The sequence below is a fragment of the Sus scrofa genome, chromosome 6 (genome assembly GCF_054392235.1).
Source record: "Sus scrofa isolate SSC_HxYL_T2T_F1_AM1 chromosome 6, Sscrofa_HxYL_maternal_Yorkshire_Landrace_v2.0, whole genome shotgun sequence".
NCBI classification, from domain to species: domain Eukaryota; kingdom Metazoa; phylum Chordata; class Mammalia; order Artiodactyla; family Suidae; genus Sus; species Sus scrofa.
The window spans coordinates 93,241,300-93,255,573 of record NC_139388.1 but is presented as its reverse complement, the minus strand read 5'-3'; the positions used below and the strand labels follow the sequence as shown (position 1 = coordinate 93,255,573).

General features: G+C 52.2%; 2 protein-coding genes across 6 annotated transcripts in view; one reads left to right on the top strand and one right to left on the bottom strand.

Annotated features, from left to right (window-relative positions):
- Positions 1 to 1,686: 1,686 nt before the first annotated feature.
- On the top strand, positions 1,687 to 4,045 carry MARCKSL1 (MARCKS like 1). 2 transcript variants are annotated; one of them, XM_003356281.5, is made up of 3 exons: positions 1,687 to 1,974; positions 2,373 to 2,402; positions 2,770 to 4,045. In XM_003356281.5, the coding sequence occupies exons 1-3, from the start codon at positions 1,888 to 1,890 to the stop codon at positions 3,280 to 3,282; spliced, it is 630 nt and encodes a 209-aa protein (XP_003356329.3). In that variant the 5' UTR covers positions 1,687 to 1,887; the 3' UTR covers positions 3,283 to 4,045. The 2 variants fall into 2 exon arrangements, with proteins under 2 accessions (XP_003356329.3, XP_084819857.1); XM_084963731.1 differs by lacking the exon at positions 2,373 to 2,402.
- Positions 4,046 to 4,236: 191 nt separating this feature from the next.
- Positions 4,237 to 14,274, bottom strand: part of HDAC1 (histone deacetylase 1) — a 35,608-nt gene continuing 25,570 nt past the window's right edge. Inside the window, exons 5-14 of one of the 4 annotated variants that reach the window (XM_084963695.1) lie at positions 10,677 to 11,195; positions 10,456 to 10,597; positions 9,039 to 9,400; positions 7,603 to 7,711; positions 7,381 to 7,521; positions 6,231 to 6,339; positions 6,002 to 6,132; positions 5,606 to 5,758; positions 5,091 to 5,139; positions 4,237 to 4,831 (exon numbers count right to left, since the gene is read on the bottom strand). In XM_084963695.1, the coding sequence (XP_084819821.1) occupies positions 4,804 to 4,831; positions 5,091 to 5,139; positions 5,606 to 5,758; positions 6,002 to 6,132; positions 6,231 to 6,339; positions 7,381 to 7,521; positions 7,603 to 7,711; positions 9,039 to 9,191 (873 nt within the window). In that variant the 5' untranslated portion in view covers positions 9,192 to 9,400; positions 10,456 to 10,597; positions 10,677 to 11,195 and the 3' untranslated portion in view covers positions 4,237 to 4,803. The remainder of the gene's footprint in view (positions 4,832 to 5,090; positions 5,140 to 5,605; positions 5,759 to 6,001; positions 6,133 to 6,230; positions 6,340 to 7,380; positions 7,522 to 7,602; positions 7,712 to 9,038; positions 9,401 to 10,455; positions 10,598 to 10,676; positions 11,196 to 14,274) is intronic. The other 3 variants (XM_084963693.1, XM_084963694.1, XM_013999116.3) reach the window with 3 other exon arrangements.

Sequence of the window (14,274 nt, the reverse complement as noted above, 5' to 3'; positions counted from 1 at the left end):
CCCTATTGTGGCTGAGACAGAGAGGCAGGTCACGATGTCCATCCCTTAGTGGCAGTGGGTGGAGAAGTCACTGTCCTGTCAGTGAGCTGCAGTGGGCCATGGTGCCCTTTCCTGTCCCCAAAGCTAACTCTTCTTGCCTCCCATTCTGACCAGGCAGCCCCAGGTCTCAACAGAGAATTCTTCCAAGGCTTTCCTTATAGTTCCCAGCCCCTTTTTGTAGGTCTCTCCAAACTCTGTTACCCGCAGCTACAGGTATCTGCTGTGTGCCCTTGGGCATGTCAGTTTCCCTTTCTGAACCTCTGTCCTAGTCTGTAAAATGGGGGGGGGGGGGCACTAATGAAGCCAAGTGTAGCCTTGGAGTGGGGGCAGGGATGGAGGCTACAAGAGTGAGTGCTGAATGTAGAAGCCACCTCCTCTGTGGTCGGACCTGTGGGCGTTCCTGATTTCTTAGGCCCTGAGGTGTCTCCACACCTCATAACCTCAGCCCTCCCAGGAGGCCTTATTTGTAGGAAGGAGGGAGTGAAGGAGGGACGTGCTGAGCTCTGCCTTTGCAACTTTGCTTCCTTCAGCCCCCATCCCCTTCCTCTTGGGGACGGACACACACACATCCCAGCCAGCCAGGACTCTGGGGTTCCCCCTGGTCTGCTCTGGGGGAGTGGCAGGAGATTCCAGCTGGAGCGTCTCCAGCCACCTCTACCTGGCCCCTGACTCCTGGCTCTGTCACTCAGGCAGGGCCGAAGGCTGGCCTGGTAGCTTGGAGGCTGTCCTCAAGGGGCCATTCAAGGCCTCAGGAACTGGCATGATTTAAGGTTTGTTGAATCCCTTCCTGGGCTTCTTCTGCCAGCTTGGGGAGGGTCTCTGATGCAGGGGAGCCCATGACAAGGGAGAGTGTCAGAGTCAGACAGGTTATGTCCTCATCTGTGAGCCTCAGGCTCCTCAGCTTTCCAACCGGGATGGAGATGCCCCTCAAGGTCACAAGACCACCCCAGACAGGACTTTGACATAGATCCAGGCTGAGGGCAGGAAGGGCCAAGGGTGAGCTTGTCTGTGGGGGTTCGGTGTGACTGGCCACCAGAGGACTGAGAAAAGGAATGAGGGACAGCCCTCACCAGTCTGATCAGAGCGACCCTGCAGCGGGTCAGACTTTCCAGGCTGCCCGGGGCCGGCAGGCAGGAACCTGGGCGGGACCTCGTACTGGTCTCCCGGCCTGAGGGGGTGCAGGACCCAGCCCTGGCCCTGCGGCTTCCACGATCACATTCTCTGGAGCATAACTCGGGACCAGCCGGCTAACGAGTCTGGGCATGTGAGTCTTTCGCAGAGTTCTACGAGGACACTGACTGGGCTGCCAGTGCCCAACCAAGGCTATAGGGGCCACTCCAGAAGCTGGGGTGTCCACCCTGAGAGGTGGGCGGTGAGAGGAGAGGATGACTGCCTTCTCCTCTTTCCTCTAGGAGCCCTTCTCCGCGCGGCTCGCGGAGGCGCCCCCCCTCTCCTTCCCACCCTGGACCCCACCTGCCCCGGCAGCCGTGTGGGCTGGGGGGGCCCAGACCGCCAGCGTCTCCCACTGCGCAAGTGGGGCCAGCGACCTGAGCCCGCCTCCGCCCCTCGATTGGGCGCTCATTTAAATGTCCGGCCCCGCCCCGAGCTCCGGGCGCGTATATATGGGCGGCTCGGCGGGCGGCGGGCGGCATTCTGGCGCGGAGCAGAGAGGCGGCGGGCGCAGCCAGCGGGTCGGGCACGGAGCGGGGGTGCAGTCGGTTTCCCCCCGACACCCCTCCCCCTCAGGCGTGAGCCCCACCCCTCCGCCGGCCAGGCCCACCCGACCGAACTATCCCCTGCGGCGCGAGCCCGGGGTGGCTCCGGGCGCCCCCCAGCAGAACCCCCACCATGGGCAGCCAGAGCTCCAAGGCTCCCCGGGGCGACGTGACCACCGAGGAGGCAGCAGGCGCTTCCCCCGCTAAGGTTAACGGACAGGTGGGTGCGTTCGGCCCGGCCCGACCCGGCCCCCTCCTCTCACACCTCGCCCCCTCTAGGGCCCCGGGCCGGGGCCGCGCGCTTTGTCCGGCCCGGGACACGCGGCGCCCCCTCCCCCGCCCGGTCCCTTTGTTCTCGGCGCCGCAGCCCCCGCGGGCGAAGCGAGGGGAGGGGCGGGGAGGGGGCGCCGGCCGGGCCCCGCCGCCTTCTTTGTTCGCGGCCCCGGCCCCCGGCGCTGCCCCCCGGCCGCCCCGAGGGCCGCACGGGGAACAAAGGCGCTGCTGGGCCGCGCCAAGGGGGCACCCGGGGACCGCGGGGCGGGCGCCAGGAGGGGAGGGCACTCCCCCCGCAGACCCGACCTCAATAGCCCACGGTCTTTTTTTTTTTTTTTTTTTTAGGGAGGAGCCGCGGCGTGGGGAGAGCCTGAGGTGGGTGGGGGCCGTTTACACAAAGCAAGAGGCAGGGAAAACAGGCGGTCCAGGTGCGGCGAACAGCGCCCCGGGGCGGCTTCCCGCCCAGTGTCGGCCGCTCGGCTCCCTCGCCCGCCCGGGATCCGCGGCCGCGGGCGGTTCTAGCGCCGAATAGAGAGCGCGCCCCGGGGGAGGGGGCGCCCGGGACCCCAGCGCCTCCTGCCGGCCGCGCCGGTGCGGGGCAGGAGGGGGAGGCTTGACGGGATGCCGGCTCCGGGGGTGCGGCGCAGTGAGTCGGGACCCCGTTGTCTGCGAGAGGTCAGGGGCGGGCTGGGGGAGGGGAGTCAGAGCCCCGGCCCTCACTGCTGTCTCCTCTGCCTTGCAGGAGAACGGCCACGTGAAAAGCAATGGAGACTTATCCCCCAAAGGTGAAGGGGAGTCGCCCCCCGTGAACGAAACAGAGGAGGCAGCCGGGGCCACTGGCGATGCCATCGAGCCAGCACCCCCTGGCCAGGGGGCTGAGGCCAAGGGGGAGGCCCCCCCCAAGGAGACCCCCAAGAAGAAGAAGAAATTCTCTTTCAAGAAGCCTTTCAAATTGAGTGGCCTGTCCTTCAAGAGAAATCGGAAGGAGGGTGGGGGCGATTCGTCTGCCTCCTCGCCCACAGAGGAAGAGCAAGAGCAGGGGGAGATCGGTGCCTGCAGCGAGGAAGGCACTGCCCAGGAAGGGAAGGCTGTTGCCACCCCTGAGAGCCAGGAGCCCCAGGCCAAAGGGGCAGAGGCTGGTGCTGCCTCCAAGGGCGGAGACACAGAAGAAGAGGCAGGGCCCCAGGCCACAGAGCCATCCACTCCCTTGGGGCCGGAGAGTGGCCCTACACCAGCCAGCGAGCAGAATGAGTAGCTGGGTGGGGGCAGGTGGGTGACCTCTAAGCTGCAAAAACTGTGCTGTCCTTGTGAGGTCACTGCCTGGACCTGGTGCCCTGGCTGCCTTCCTGTGCCCAGAAAGGAAGGGGCTGTTGCCCCCTAGCCACGTTCCCTCTCCTCTCCCTCCTGTGGATTCTCCCATCATCCATCTGGTCTTCCTCCTAAGGCCAGCTGAAGGTGGTCCCTTGCAGTCTCCCCAGTTAGGTTAGTGATGTGAAATGCTCCTGCCCCTGGCCCTCCCTCCTTCCCTGTCCCCACCCATGCAGAAGGCAGTTGCTGGTTTTCTCCCCCAATTCTTTTCCAAGTAGGTTTTGTTTATTCCCCAAATCCCTGAGCCAGATCTGGGGGTGCCTACACTCCCAAATCCTGAGTGTCCAGCCTTCCCCTGTTGAGTTTCTAGTCTCTCGTGCTGTGCCTAGTGGCACCTGGGCTGGGGAGGACAGAGCCCCTGTCTAGGTTTTTATAAATGTCTTACTCAAGTTCGAACCTCCAGCTTGTGAATCAACTGTCTCTTTTTTGACTTGGTAAGCAAGTATTAAGCTTTGGGGTGGGGGGAGGTCTGTAATGTGAAACAACTTCTTGTTGTCTTTTTTTTTTCCCCCTCCCATTGTTGTAAATAACTTTTAATGGCCAAACCCCAGATTTGTACTTTTTTTTTTTTCTTTTCTAACTGCTAAAACCATTCTCTTCCACCTGGTTTTATTGTAACATTTGGAAAAGGAATAAATGTCGTCCCTTTAGTGGTGCTTTTTAATGAGTGGTCTTCTGGGGTAGGGTAAGAAGACTGGTTAACCTCAAGCCTTGAGGAGGGTTAAGACAGGTAAGTCTGTGGGGTTTTTAGGTTGTTGAGGGGTTGCCCAGATCCTCGTGTACACTTAAGGGCAGGGAAGTGGAAGTGAAATGAACCCAGGGATACCACTAGGAGACAGGCTCAGGAGGGTATAGAAATGTACCATTTTATTACAAAGATTCGCACAAAAATGGAAATAGTATCTCAAAAAGGAACCTAGACTACCAATCTTCACCTGCAGAATTGGGGGAGGAAGAGAGGGCAGGCAGTGTGAGTTTCTTGGCTCACTGGGGGGCAGTGGAAAGGTATGAGAACAGAACCAATCTAAAAATGGCTGATGTTACCTTAAGGAGCCTGAAAAAACAAGGAATCCCTGAAGACCCAGTCAACCCTTCTAAAATACTCGACGAGGGCACCCTTTCAAAGTTATTAGTCACGTCAAGATTTTGTCCTATGGCTGCTTAGGTATATCCCTTCCACCTGTTATGGTTTGAAATTAAGAGGTGGAGAGGGATGGATGGTGAGGCAGCTATTAGAAACCTAACACGTGTGCCCTAGGCTCAGGAGCCTGGTTCCTGTCTAGTCCCTGGGGATATTTATATTTAATATATTTTTATATAAATACACAGAAATAGAAAATATAAAATCTGAGGGGTTGTGGGATAAAGACGGGGAACTTGGCAAGAAGCCAGAATTGGAGAGGTCTGTTCAGGCCAACTTGACCTCCTCCTTGACCCTGTGGAGAGAGCAGAGACTGGAATGAGATAACCCACCCTAGAGGCCTTGAGGCCAAGTATGGGTACAATGATTTCCATAGCGCCCGGGCTGCCCAGGTGACTGCTGAGGGCTGGGGCTTCCTAGCTCTGCCTAGAACTGCAGAGAAACACAGACTGGTCCCTGAAAGAAGCCTTTGTAAGCTGGACCAGCTGTCCCTGGTGGTGGGACAAAGGGGCTGGTGCTCCAATGCCAGGGAGATAAGACAGCTCCTTCCTTACCCTTTGGCTTCTTGCTTCTCCTCCTTGGTTTTCTCCTCTTCTGTGACTTCTAGAATATAAGAGAGCAGGGATGGCCAAGGGCAGCCCCTTTGGAAAGACCCATGGGATCTCCACTTACCCTGAAACCCTTTCCCCAACACTACAGCTGGCTGGACATACAAAAGAGAAAAGCCCATCCCAGCCCTCCAGGCGAGCCCTGTAGAGAACAAACAGGTCAAACCGGTTTCCCAGCCTGCTAGAGCCTGAACCCTGTGGGTGGAGGCAGCCCCCTGGGAAAGTGGGGTGGTATCTGAGAGCCACGCTCCTGACCACCGGGAGCCCAGGCATGTCCCTGGCTCTGGGGCCTGGGAGGGCTCAATCAGCCAGTGAAGACGAATTGAGTTTCATCCTTTCGGAGAAGAGGCCTACAGGAGCTGGCAGGACCCAAGTCAGCGCCCTCCTCCCAGTGTCCTACATAAATTCCTCCTCGAGGGCCTGGGGCTCAAGACCCAAGTCCTGGCCCAACCCTAACCCACCTTTCTTCTCTTCTGGGTCCTTCTCTTTCTCATCTTCTGTTTTGACTCTCTTGGCTTTTTTGAAGTTGGAAGAGTTCTTGCGACCACCTTCTCCCTCCTCATCAGAGTCAGAGAACTCTTCCTCACAGGCAATTCGTTTGTCCGAGGAACAGACTGGGAGGTAATGGGAAATATGGGTGAGAGAGAAAATTCTTTATCTCATGGTCTGCCCAGTGCTTTCCTGCATGTTCCCCCAAAAGACATCAAAAGGGAAAGGAAGCTAGACTCCTTAAATTATAAGCACAGGACCTCGAGTTTCTCAACAGGTGGTAGCTTGTGGAGAATGTGGAGCCAGGAACAATGCAGGGAAGACAGAATTGCCTACAGAGTGGTAGGGTGGGGGCCCCTGGGTCTTACTTGAGATGCGCTTGTCAGGGTCTTCTTCATCCTCATCGCCACTCTCCTCTGGAATGGCATCCTCAGGAATGGCCTGCATTTGGACCCCAGGTGCATGGGGCAGCATTCTCAGGTTCTCAAACAGTCGCTGTCTATGGCCAATGGTAGAGAGGTGGCTGGGCTCTGATCAGGGACCAATCAGAGCCTCGAATGTTAAACGAGGGGTGTTGGGGTGGGGGGATATACTCACTTGATCTTTTCCAGGTACTCATTAGTGTTCTGGTTAGTCATATTGGAAGGACTGATGTGAAGTTTGAAATCTGGTCCGAAGTATTCAAAGTAGTCGTTGTACGGAAGCTCTAATTGGGGCAGGGGGTGAGAGAGTCAAGAGATCTGGTGACCATGGGACCCTGAGAAAAGCATCTATAGGTTTATCTGGACCTGTCAGCCCAACTATCAAAGAAGCGTGCCTCCAAGATAGGGTGAGACTTGGGTACCTATAGGATTTCAATTTTTAATTTTTTTTTTCTTTTTTGGCTACAACCCCTTGGCATATGGAAGTTTCCAACCCAGGGACTGAATCCAAGCCACACCTGTAACCTATACCACAGCTACAGCAATGCCAGATCCTTAACTCCAGGATTTCAGTTTTTTAAAAGCGACTCTCCAGTGTCCACTGGAGGGGGAGTGGTGTGTGTGTGTGTGTGTGTGTGTGTGTGTGTGTGTGTGTGTGTGTGTGTGTGTGTGTGTGTGTGTGTGTGTGTGTGTGTTAAGGATGTGGCACTGGAGGGGGAGTGGTGTGTGTGTGTGTGTGTGTGTGTGTGTGTGTGTGTGTTAAGGATGTGGCACTGCCGCGAGCTGTGGTATAGGTCACAGATGCAGCTCAGATCCTGCAGAGAGAGAGAGTGTGTGTATGTGTGTGTGTGTGTTAAGGATCTGGCACTGCCGCGAGCTGTGGAGCTGTGGTATAGGTCACAGATGCAACTCAGATCCTGCATTGCTGTGGCTGTGGTGTAGGCCGGCAGCTGAAGCTCTGATTCACCCCCTAACCTGGGAACTTCAATATGTCAGGAGTGTGGCCCTAAAAAGAAAAAAAGAAAAATTTAGGCAATAACTCATTGTGATCACTCCTTCACTTAACTATCCCAGTTACCCTATAGAGTATTAATTCCAAAAGCATATACAACTGCTGGTAATTCTGTCCAGACCAGAAGCAAAGGGGAGAAAGCATAGGGTCAAGACCCAGAAAAATTGACAGCTATGGTCTGGAAATCACAAGAGGACAGCAGGAGAATCAAGTCAGAAGAGGAGAGGTTGTATGGCCAATGAGAATGGGGCTGTGAACTTCAGGACACACACGCTCCAGCACTCCCAGCCCAATCTGGCCCTGGAGCTATTACCATTAGGGATCTCCGTGTCCAGGGCCACAGCTGTTTCATATGTCCAGCACCGGGCGACATTACGAATGGTGTAGCCACCTCCTCCCAGCATCAACATAGGTAGGTTGAAGCTCTTCACAAACTCCACACACTTGGCGTGCCCTTTAGTGGGAGAAGGGGTGCCAAGTTACAGGAGCACCCAGCAGGACCCTGCCCATCCGTCCCTATGCTACCTGGTCTCACCTTTGATGGTCAAATTGAAGCAACCTAACCGATCCCCAGACAGGGAGTCAGAGCCACACTGTAAGACGACCGCACTAGGCTGGAACATCTCCATTACTTTGGACATGACCTGAAAGGACACATCCTGGTCACGCTGAGCCTCAAGAAAAGCTATTCGAAGTTCAGACTGAAAAGTGGGGGTGCAGCACTATCTTCTGTTACTCATCACCCACTCCTCCTCATGCTGGGTGGTAGAGAGAAGGGAGGACCAGCCTGGGTTTCTCATTTCCCACTGTGTTCAGCCCTCCAATTTGAACGGATCTCTAAGAGCCTTCCAGCTCTAACAATACTGAGCCGAAAATGGCCTCCTTATCAACCCCCAAATCTTTCCCTTTTGCTGCTCTAAGCTCCAGTATCACTTGTTCCAAGAAGCCTTTCTGACCTTTAGTTGCATGTGCTCTATGCTTTTGGTCCTACAGACTTTGAGCCTGATACTGTGAGGAGTCTATTACTTTTTACATCTCATTCTCACACTTTTTTTGGGGGGACCACGCCCATGGCATGTGAAACTTCCTGAGATCAAACCCATACCACAGCAGCAGCCCAAGCTGCTACAGTGACAACACAGGATCCTTAACCTGCTGTGCCACAAGGGAACTCCGCTCACACTAGATTCTTTTCTTTTTGGTCTTTTTGCCTTTTCTAGGGCCTCTCCCACAGCATATGGAGGTTCGCAGGCTAGGGATCCAATCGGAGCTGTAGCTGCCAACCTACACCACAGCCACAGCAATGCCAGATCTGAGCCGCGTCTGCGACCTACACCACAGCTCAAGGCAATGCCAGATCCTTAACCCACTGAGCAAGGCCAGGGATCGAACCCACAACCTCATGCTTCCTGGTCAGATTCATTAACCACTGAACCAGGACGGGAACTCCAACACTAGATTCTAATGTAACTGAGGACACAGACTTCCTCAGAGAGAATTCAGGCTTTTTTGTCGCTCTTACTACAAGGCACATAGTAGGCACTTGGTATTTGCTAAATGACTACCTTATTAGGTTACAACTCTAGTAATGGTTGGTTCCTTGTTGCTTATAGGTGACGATTTAACTACTCAGCAAGGCATTCAAGGTTCCCTTTCCCTTTGAAATACCCCAACAAATATTTCCTACCACATACTTCAGCATTCATCCCCCACGTCATGCTGGCCCACATACTACATACTGGCACCACTGTGCTGCTGCTGGTGTGCTTCCCTCTGCTGAATGCCACCCTTCCCCTCCAGGCCCCACCCTCCTTCACCTGGGCAACTCATTTCTCAATGTCCACTCAAACATCACCACCCCTGTGAATACCCTTTCCTCAGCTCAGGAAGCAGTTTCTCTCTCACTCCTCTGTTCATCCCTCAAAAACAGCACTGACTACATGCTTCTGGGGATGTGCCTGCCTCCCATACCATAGACTGTGAGGTCTTCATGGGCATAGATCTTGTCTTAAATATTCCTGGATCCAACAGAGAGCCTGCTCCAGAGACGGCATCGATAACTATTTGGATGAATTCCGTTCCCCTGACTGGCCGTGCAGCATGCAGACAAGGGCTGAAACACATCTCACTTCCAACCAGCCTCTCAGCAGGGAGAGATTTCTGAAGTATGTTAGGGGGTTGCTACCCCTCCCTTAGATCAGTCCCATCTATAGCCCAGGGTGGTTGGGTAAGCCACTTACCGGCTTGAAAATGGCCTCATAGGACTCGTCATCAATCCCATCTCGGAGCGGGTAGTTAACAGCATAATACTTGCCTTTGCCAGCCCCAATATCCTAATCAAGAGGGACAGTAAAGTTAAAGTAAAACTCAAAGATGAAGCTAGAAGGAAGTTCAAGGATGGGGGCTGGAAGGCTAAGGAAGGAGGCAGTGGTTCTAAGAGAGAGACGCTGGGCCCATGAGGTGGGCCAGGGACAGAGCAGGTCAGTACCATTCCCCTCAAGGGCAAGTCTAGCTCACATCTCTGGACACACCACTGAGGCCATTTATGGGGCCAGAGATTTGAATATCCTACCCCACAGCACAAGACCTCTCCCTTTGGACTGGATTAAAGGTGGCTGGGGGCTGGACCACAAAAAATAACACTCATCCCACAACAACCCTTCCCTTGCCAGGGAGCTTGCATGCTCACTCCTCTACCTCCCATTCTCTCGAGAAGGAAAGCAGAAAGGGAAGAATTCTTCAAAACTGTAAATGCTCAATTATTCAAAGGCCTGCCATTGCAAACAACTGAATTAGTGCCACTTTTTCACCCAAGGGCTACTGGTATTGCAAAGTGGCTGGTTTCATTGTATTCATGCTAATAGAAGCAGAACAGTTAAATGAATCAGCTTTGAAGGATTCTTATCCAGAGGTCCATGGATAGGTTTCACTAAGGGGAGGTGCTATAAACTATCTGCCATCAGATGTAAAATTTCATGTACTTTCCCAGGGAGACAGTACAGAGCTTTCAGTCAGATGATCAAAGGGAATGTTAAGAACCCCTGAGATGGTCCATAAAGGTCCCAATTCCTAGCTCATTGGATAGAACCTGAGGTTTCTTAGCCTGGAATTCAAGCTTTCTGGATATGTGAATAGTGTAATGCAACCCGGCTGGGGCCAGGAGGAAGTGCAATGAGTCAGGAGACCCCCATCCCTCCCAAAGCTTCATGTACCATCATTCCTTTCCTCCAGAATAAGAAAGGGAAAGAGATCATAGCAGGTGTCCCAAGCTAGGTTGTGATGTTCTGAACGGCAGAAGAGGCAGGAAGTGGTTTTTGGTGACATGAGATAGGAGACTTAGAGCTGGCAGCTGAGGGTGAGCTGGTTGGCCCCTAAAGGGAGTTCTCACCCGTAGGTCCCCAGTTCCTGGGAAGTACTCTCCATATTTATGAAAGGACACAGTCATGACTCGGTCTGTGGTATAGAAGGCCTCTTCCACGCCATCGCCGTGGTGAATATCAATGTCAATATACAGCACCCTCTGGTGATACCTAGGATCAGAAGGGGGTCAGGGGGGTCTGGGGGCTCCTTGGGAGTGGGACGCGCCAAGGGCGCCAGGTCCCAGCTTACCGGGCTGGCTGCCTCCCTCAGGTATCTCTAAGCACCAGAGACGTAGAAACTGGCTGAAGGAAGGTGGAAGAGCGGCAGGGTGTCTCCAGAGGCCTGACCAAGGCGACCAAGTCCAATCTTCCTACTCTACAGCCAGGGTCAACTCCGGCCACACAGGGACACTCTGGAGGCAGGATCTGAGCAGCGCCTGCCCCTATCTTGCCGTGGGCTCAGATCAAATCAAGACCCCGTCAAGAAGAAGATGGCCAGAGACACTCACCGAACACATCCTAGCCAGCACACCGCTAGGAAAAGCAAACTAGGGAGGCAAGCCCAGGGGAGAGGGAAGTGGGAACCTGGCCTAAGGTGCTCCTCCAAGAGACAAGGCCAGGCAGGCATACTTTAGCAGTTCCAGGATGGCCAAGACGATATCATTGACGTAACAGAAGCCAGATGCCTCGGACTTCTTTGCATGGTGTAGGCCCCCAGCCCAGTTCACAGCGATGTCCGTCTGCTGCTTATTAAGTTTCACAGCACTTGCTGGGCGTGGGAAGAAAGATCACAAGACTGTTACCAAGCCAATCTCCCCCTTCCCCCCAGAAGCCAAGAGAGCCCAGTAAGAGGAAGACCTGCCTCTTCAGCTACACTGTACAATTCACCAGCCAGTCCTCTCCCCCTGCCCTATTCCAACAGGGAATAAACATGATACTGGCTACTCAAAAAACTGGTTTTGAAGTTCCTACTGAGGCACAGTGGGTTAAATGTGACTATAGTGGCTCAGGTCACTGCAGAGGCGTGGATTCAATCCCCAGCCTGGCGCAGTGGGTTAAAGAATCCTGCATTACTACAGCTGCCAGGACGAAGTTTCCTAGCCCAGGAATTTCCATATGCCGTGGAAGTGGCCATAAAAAATTAAAACAAACAAAAACAAACTATTCTGTTTGCTTGTTTTCTTTTTCGGCCTTAACCATGACATACGGAAGTTCCTAGGCCAAAGACGGATTCTTTTTTCAGTTTTTTTTTTTTTTTTTGGTCTTTCAAGGGCCACACCTATGGCATACAAAAGTTCCCAGGCTAGTGGCTGAATCAGAGCTACAGCTGCTGGCCTACACCACAGCCACAGAAACATGGGATCCAAGCTGAGTCTTCGACCTATACTGCAGCTCATGGCAACACCAGACCCTTAACCCACTGAGCGAGGCCAGGGATCTAACCCACGTCCTCATGGAAACTATCGAGTTTGTTACTGCTAAGCCATGACGGAAACTTCGGAATCTAGATTCTTATCTACTGCATCACAGCACGATCTCCTTAAAAAACTGTTTTCCAAAATGAAGGTGGTACAAAATGAAGCTACCACAAACTTACTAGTAGGCCTTAAAATTGGTTTAGTGGGTCGTGATTAATATATATTTTTCTTATGTTTTTATTTTTTGATAGGTAAGAAGTAGATTTATTTAGAGACAAAGTGTAGGCCATCTCAAGAGAGAGCGGCGCTGGGAGAAACACACTTCACAGAGAGTCTAGGCCATCTCAGACAGCAAGATGTAAGAGGGCGAGAGGAGTGTGTGTGTATATATATATATATATATATATAATTTTTTTTTTTGTCTTTTTGCCTTTTCTAGGGCTGCTCCAGTGGCATATGGAGGTTCCCAGGCTGGGGTCTAATCGGAGCTGTAGCCACTGGCCTACACCACAGCCACAGCAACGCGGGATCCAAGCCGCATCTACCACCCACATCACAGCTCACGGCAATGCCGGATCCTTAACCCACTGAGCAAGGCAAGGGGTCGAACCTGCAACCTCATGGTTCCTAGTCGGATTCATTAACCACTGTGCCACGACGGGAACTCCTAAGGAGTATATATATTTTTAAATGAGAGAGACTAGAATAAAATTATCAGAATAATAGTAAAGGTAACCACTTTTGTGAAACTGGCTTCAGAGTGAGAGAGGGTGTGTGTGCACACATGAATTCGTAACCTGGATAACAAGTATAATTGTATCTCTTTTTCTTCTTCTTTTTCTTGCTTTTTAGGGCCGCACCTGTGGCATAAGGAGGCTCCCAGGCTAGAGACTGAATCGGAGCTACAGGTGCCGGCCTGCACCACAGCCACAGCAATGTGGGATCCCAGCCATATCTTCGACCTACACCACAGCTCACGGCAACACCAGAGCCCTGACCCACTGAACAAGGGCAGGGATCGAACCCGCATCCTCATGGATACTAGTTGGATTCGTTTCTCCTATGCAACAAAGGGAACTCCCATAATTATATTTCTTACTATGGTTCGTGGTCCAAAAACTTTGAAGACACCAAAGGTAGCTGAGGCTTAAAATTCAAATAGGTCCAAGAAGAAGTGACAGAAATACACACCATGTATGCAGGTGCATTTGTGGGAGTTTAACAGCAGTAAAACATACAGCAACCTGAATGGACTGATTATGTCAACTGAAGTTGGTCCATAACATAGAATAATCATGTAGCCACTAGAAATCATGCTATACGTTATTACAGATAGAGAAATTTTAAAGATCTACTAAGTAAAAAATGTAGGCACAAAACTATACACATACAATGTCACATTTTTTTTTGGTAAAATATAGACGTATGTTATGTCCAGATTTAGGCACACACAAAAAAGAATAGATGTACAAATAGCAAAATGGTAATGAGAGCCAATCCATAGACAGTGTGACTGTAGGCAAATTTTTTTTCCCCTGCGTACTTCGTTATTTTCTGAGATTATATTGGGAAGTGGCAGGAAGAGAAGAGGAGAGAAGGCAATGATGATAGAAAAATAAATATCTGTGAAGAAAGGGCAGCAATGAGATCCTGCTGTATGGCACTGGAACCATATCTAGTCACTTATCACGGAACATGATGGAGGATAATGTGAGGAAAAGAATGTATATACTATGTACGACTGGGTTGCTCTGTTGTACGGTAGAAAACTGACAGAACACTGTAAACCAACTATAATAGAAAAAATAAAAGTCATTAAAAAAAAAAAAAAAAAAAGGAGTTCCTGTCGTGGCGCAGTGGTTAACGAATCCGACAAAGAACGATGAGGTTGAGGGTTCGATCCCTGGTCTTGCTCAGTGGGTTAACGATCCGGCATTGCCGTGAGCTGTGGTGTGGGTTGCAGACGAGGCTCGGATCCTGAGTTGCTGTGGCTCTGGCGTAGGCTGGTGGCTACAGCTCCGACTGGACCCCTAGCCTGGGAACCTCCATATGCCATGGGAGCGGCCTTAGAAAAGGCAAAAAGATAAAAAAAAAAAAAAGAAAAAGAAAAAGAAAGAAAGAAAAGAAAGGGCAGAGCAATCCTGGAGGCAATCTAGAAGTTACAAATGGAAGTGGGAGATATGTGGGGAGTATATCCGACCTCTAAAGGTAATTACCATGCTCTTTTGTAAGACACAGATGATGACACTTCCCATTTTTACAGCACTTTGCAGTTCACAAATTACTTTTATGTACAGCATCTCGACAACCTCCTGAGGTCTGCAGGGAGTTCCTATATATAGGATGTCTTGGTAGGAGAGGACAGTCAAGGACACCTGTCTGTACCATGTCAGATTAAACCTGGGCTGGGACTGAACCAGAAGGACATTT

Coding starts and splice junctions, on each gene's coding strand:
- MARCKSL1 (XM_003356281.5), top strand. CDS start 1,888: ATGGGCAGCCAGAGCTCCAAGGCTCCCCGGGGCGACGTGACCACCGAG. Junction 1,975..2,372: donor CCGCTAAGGTTAACGGACAG/GTGGGTGCGTTC, acceptor TTTTTTTTTTAG/GGAGGAGCCGCGGCGTGGGG. Junction 2,403..2,769: donor CGGCGTGGGGAGAGCCTGAG/GTGGGTGGGGGC, acceptor TCTGCCTTGCAG/GAGAACGGCCACGTGAAAAG.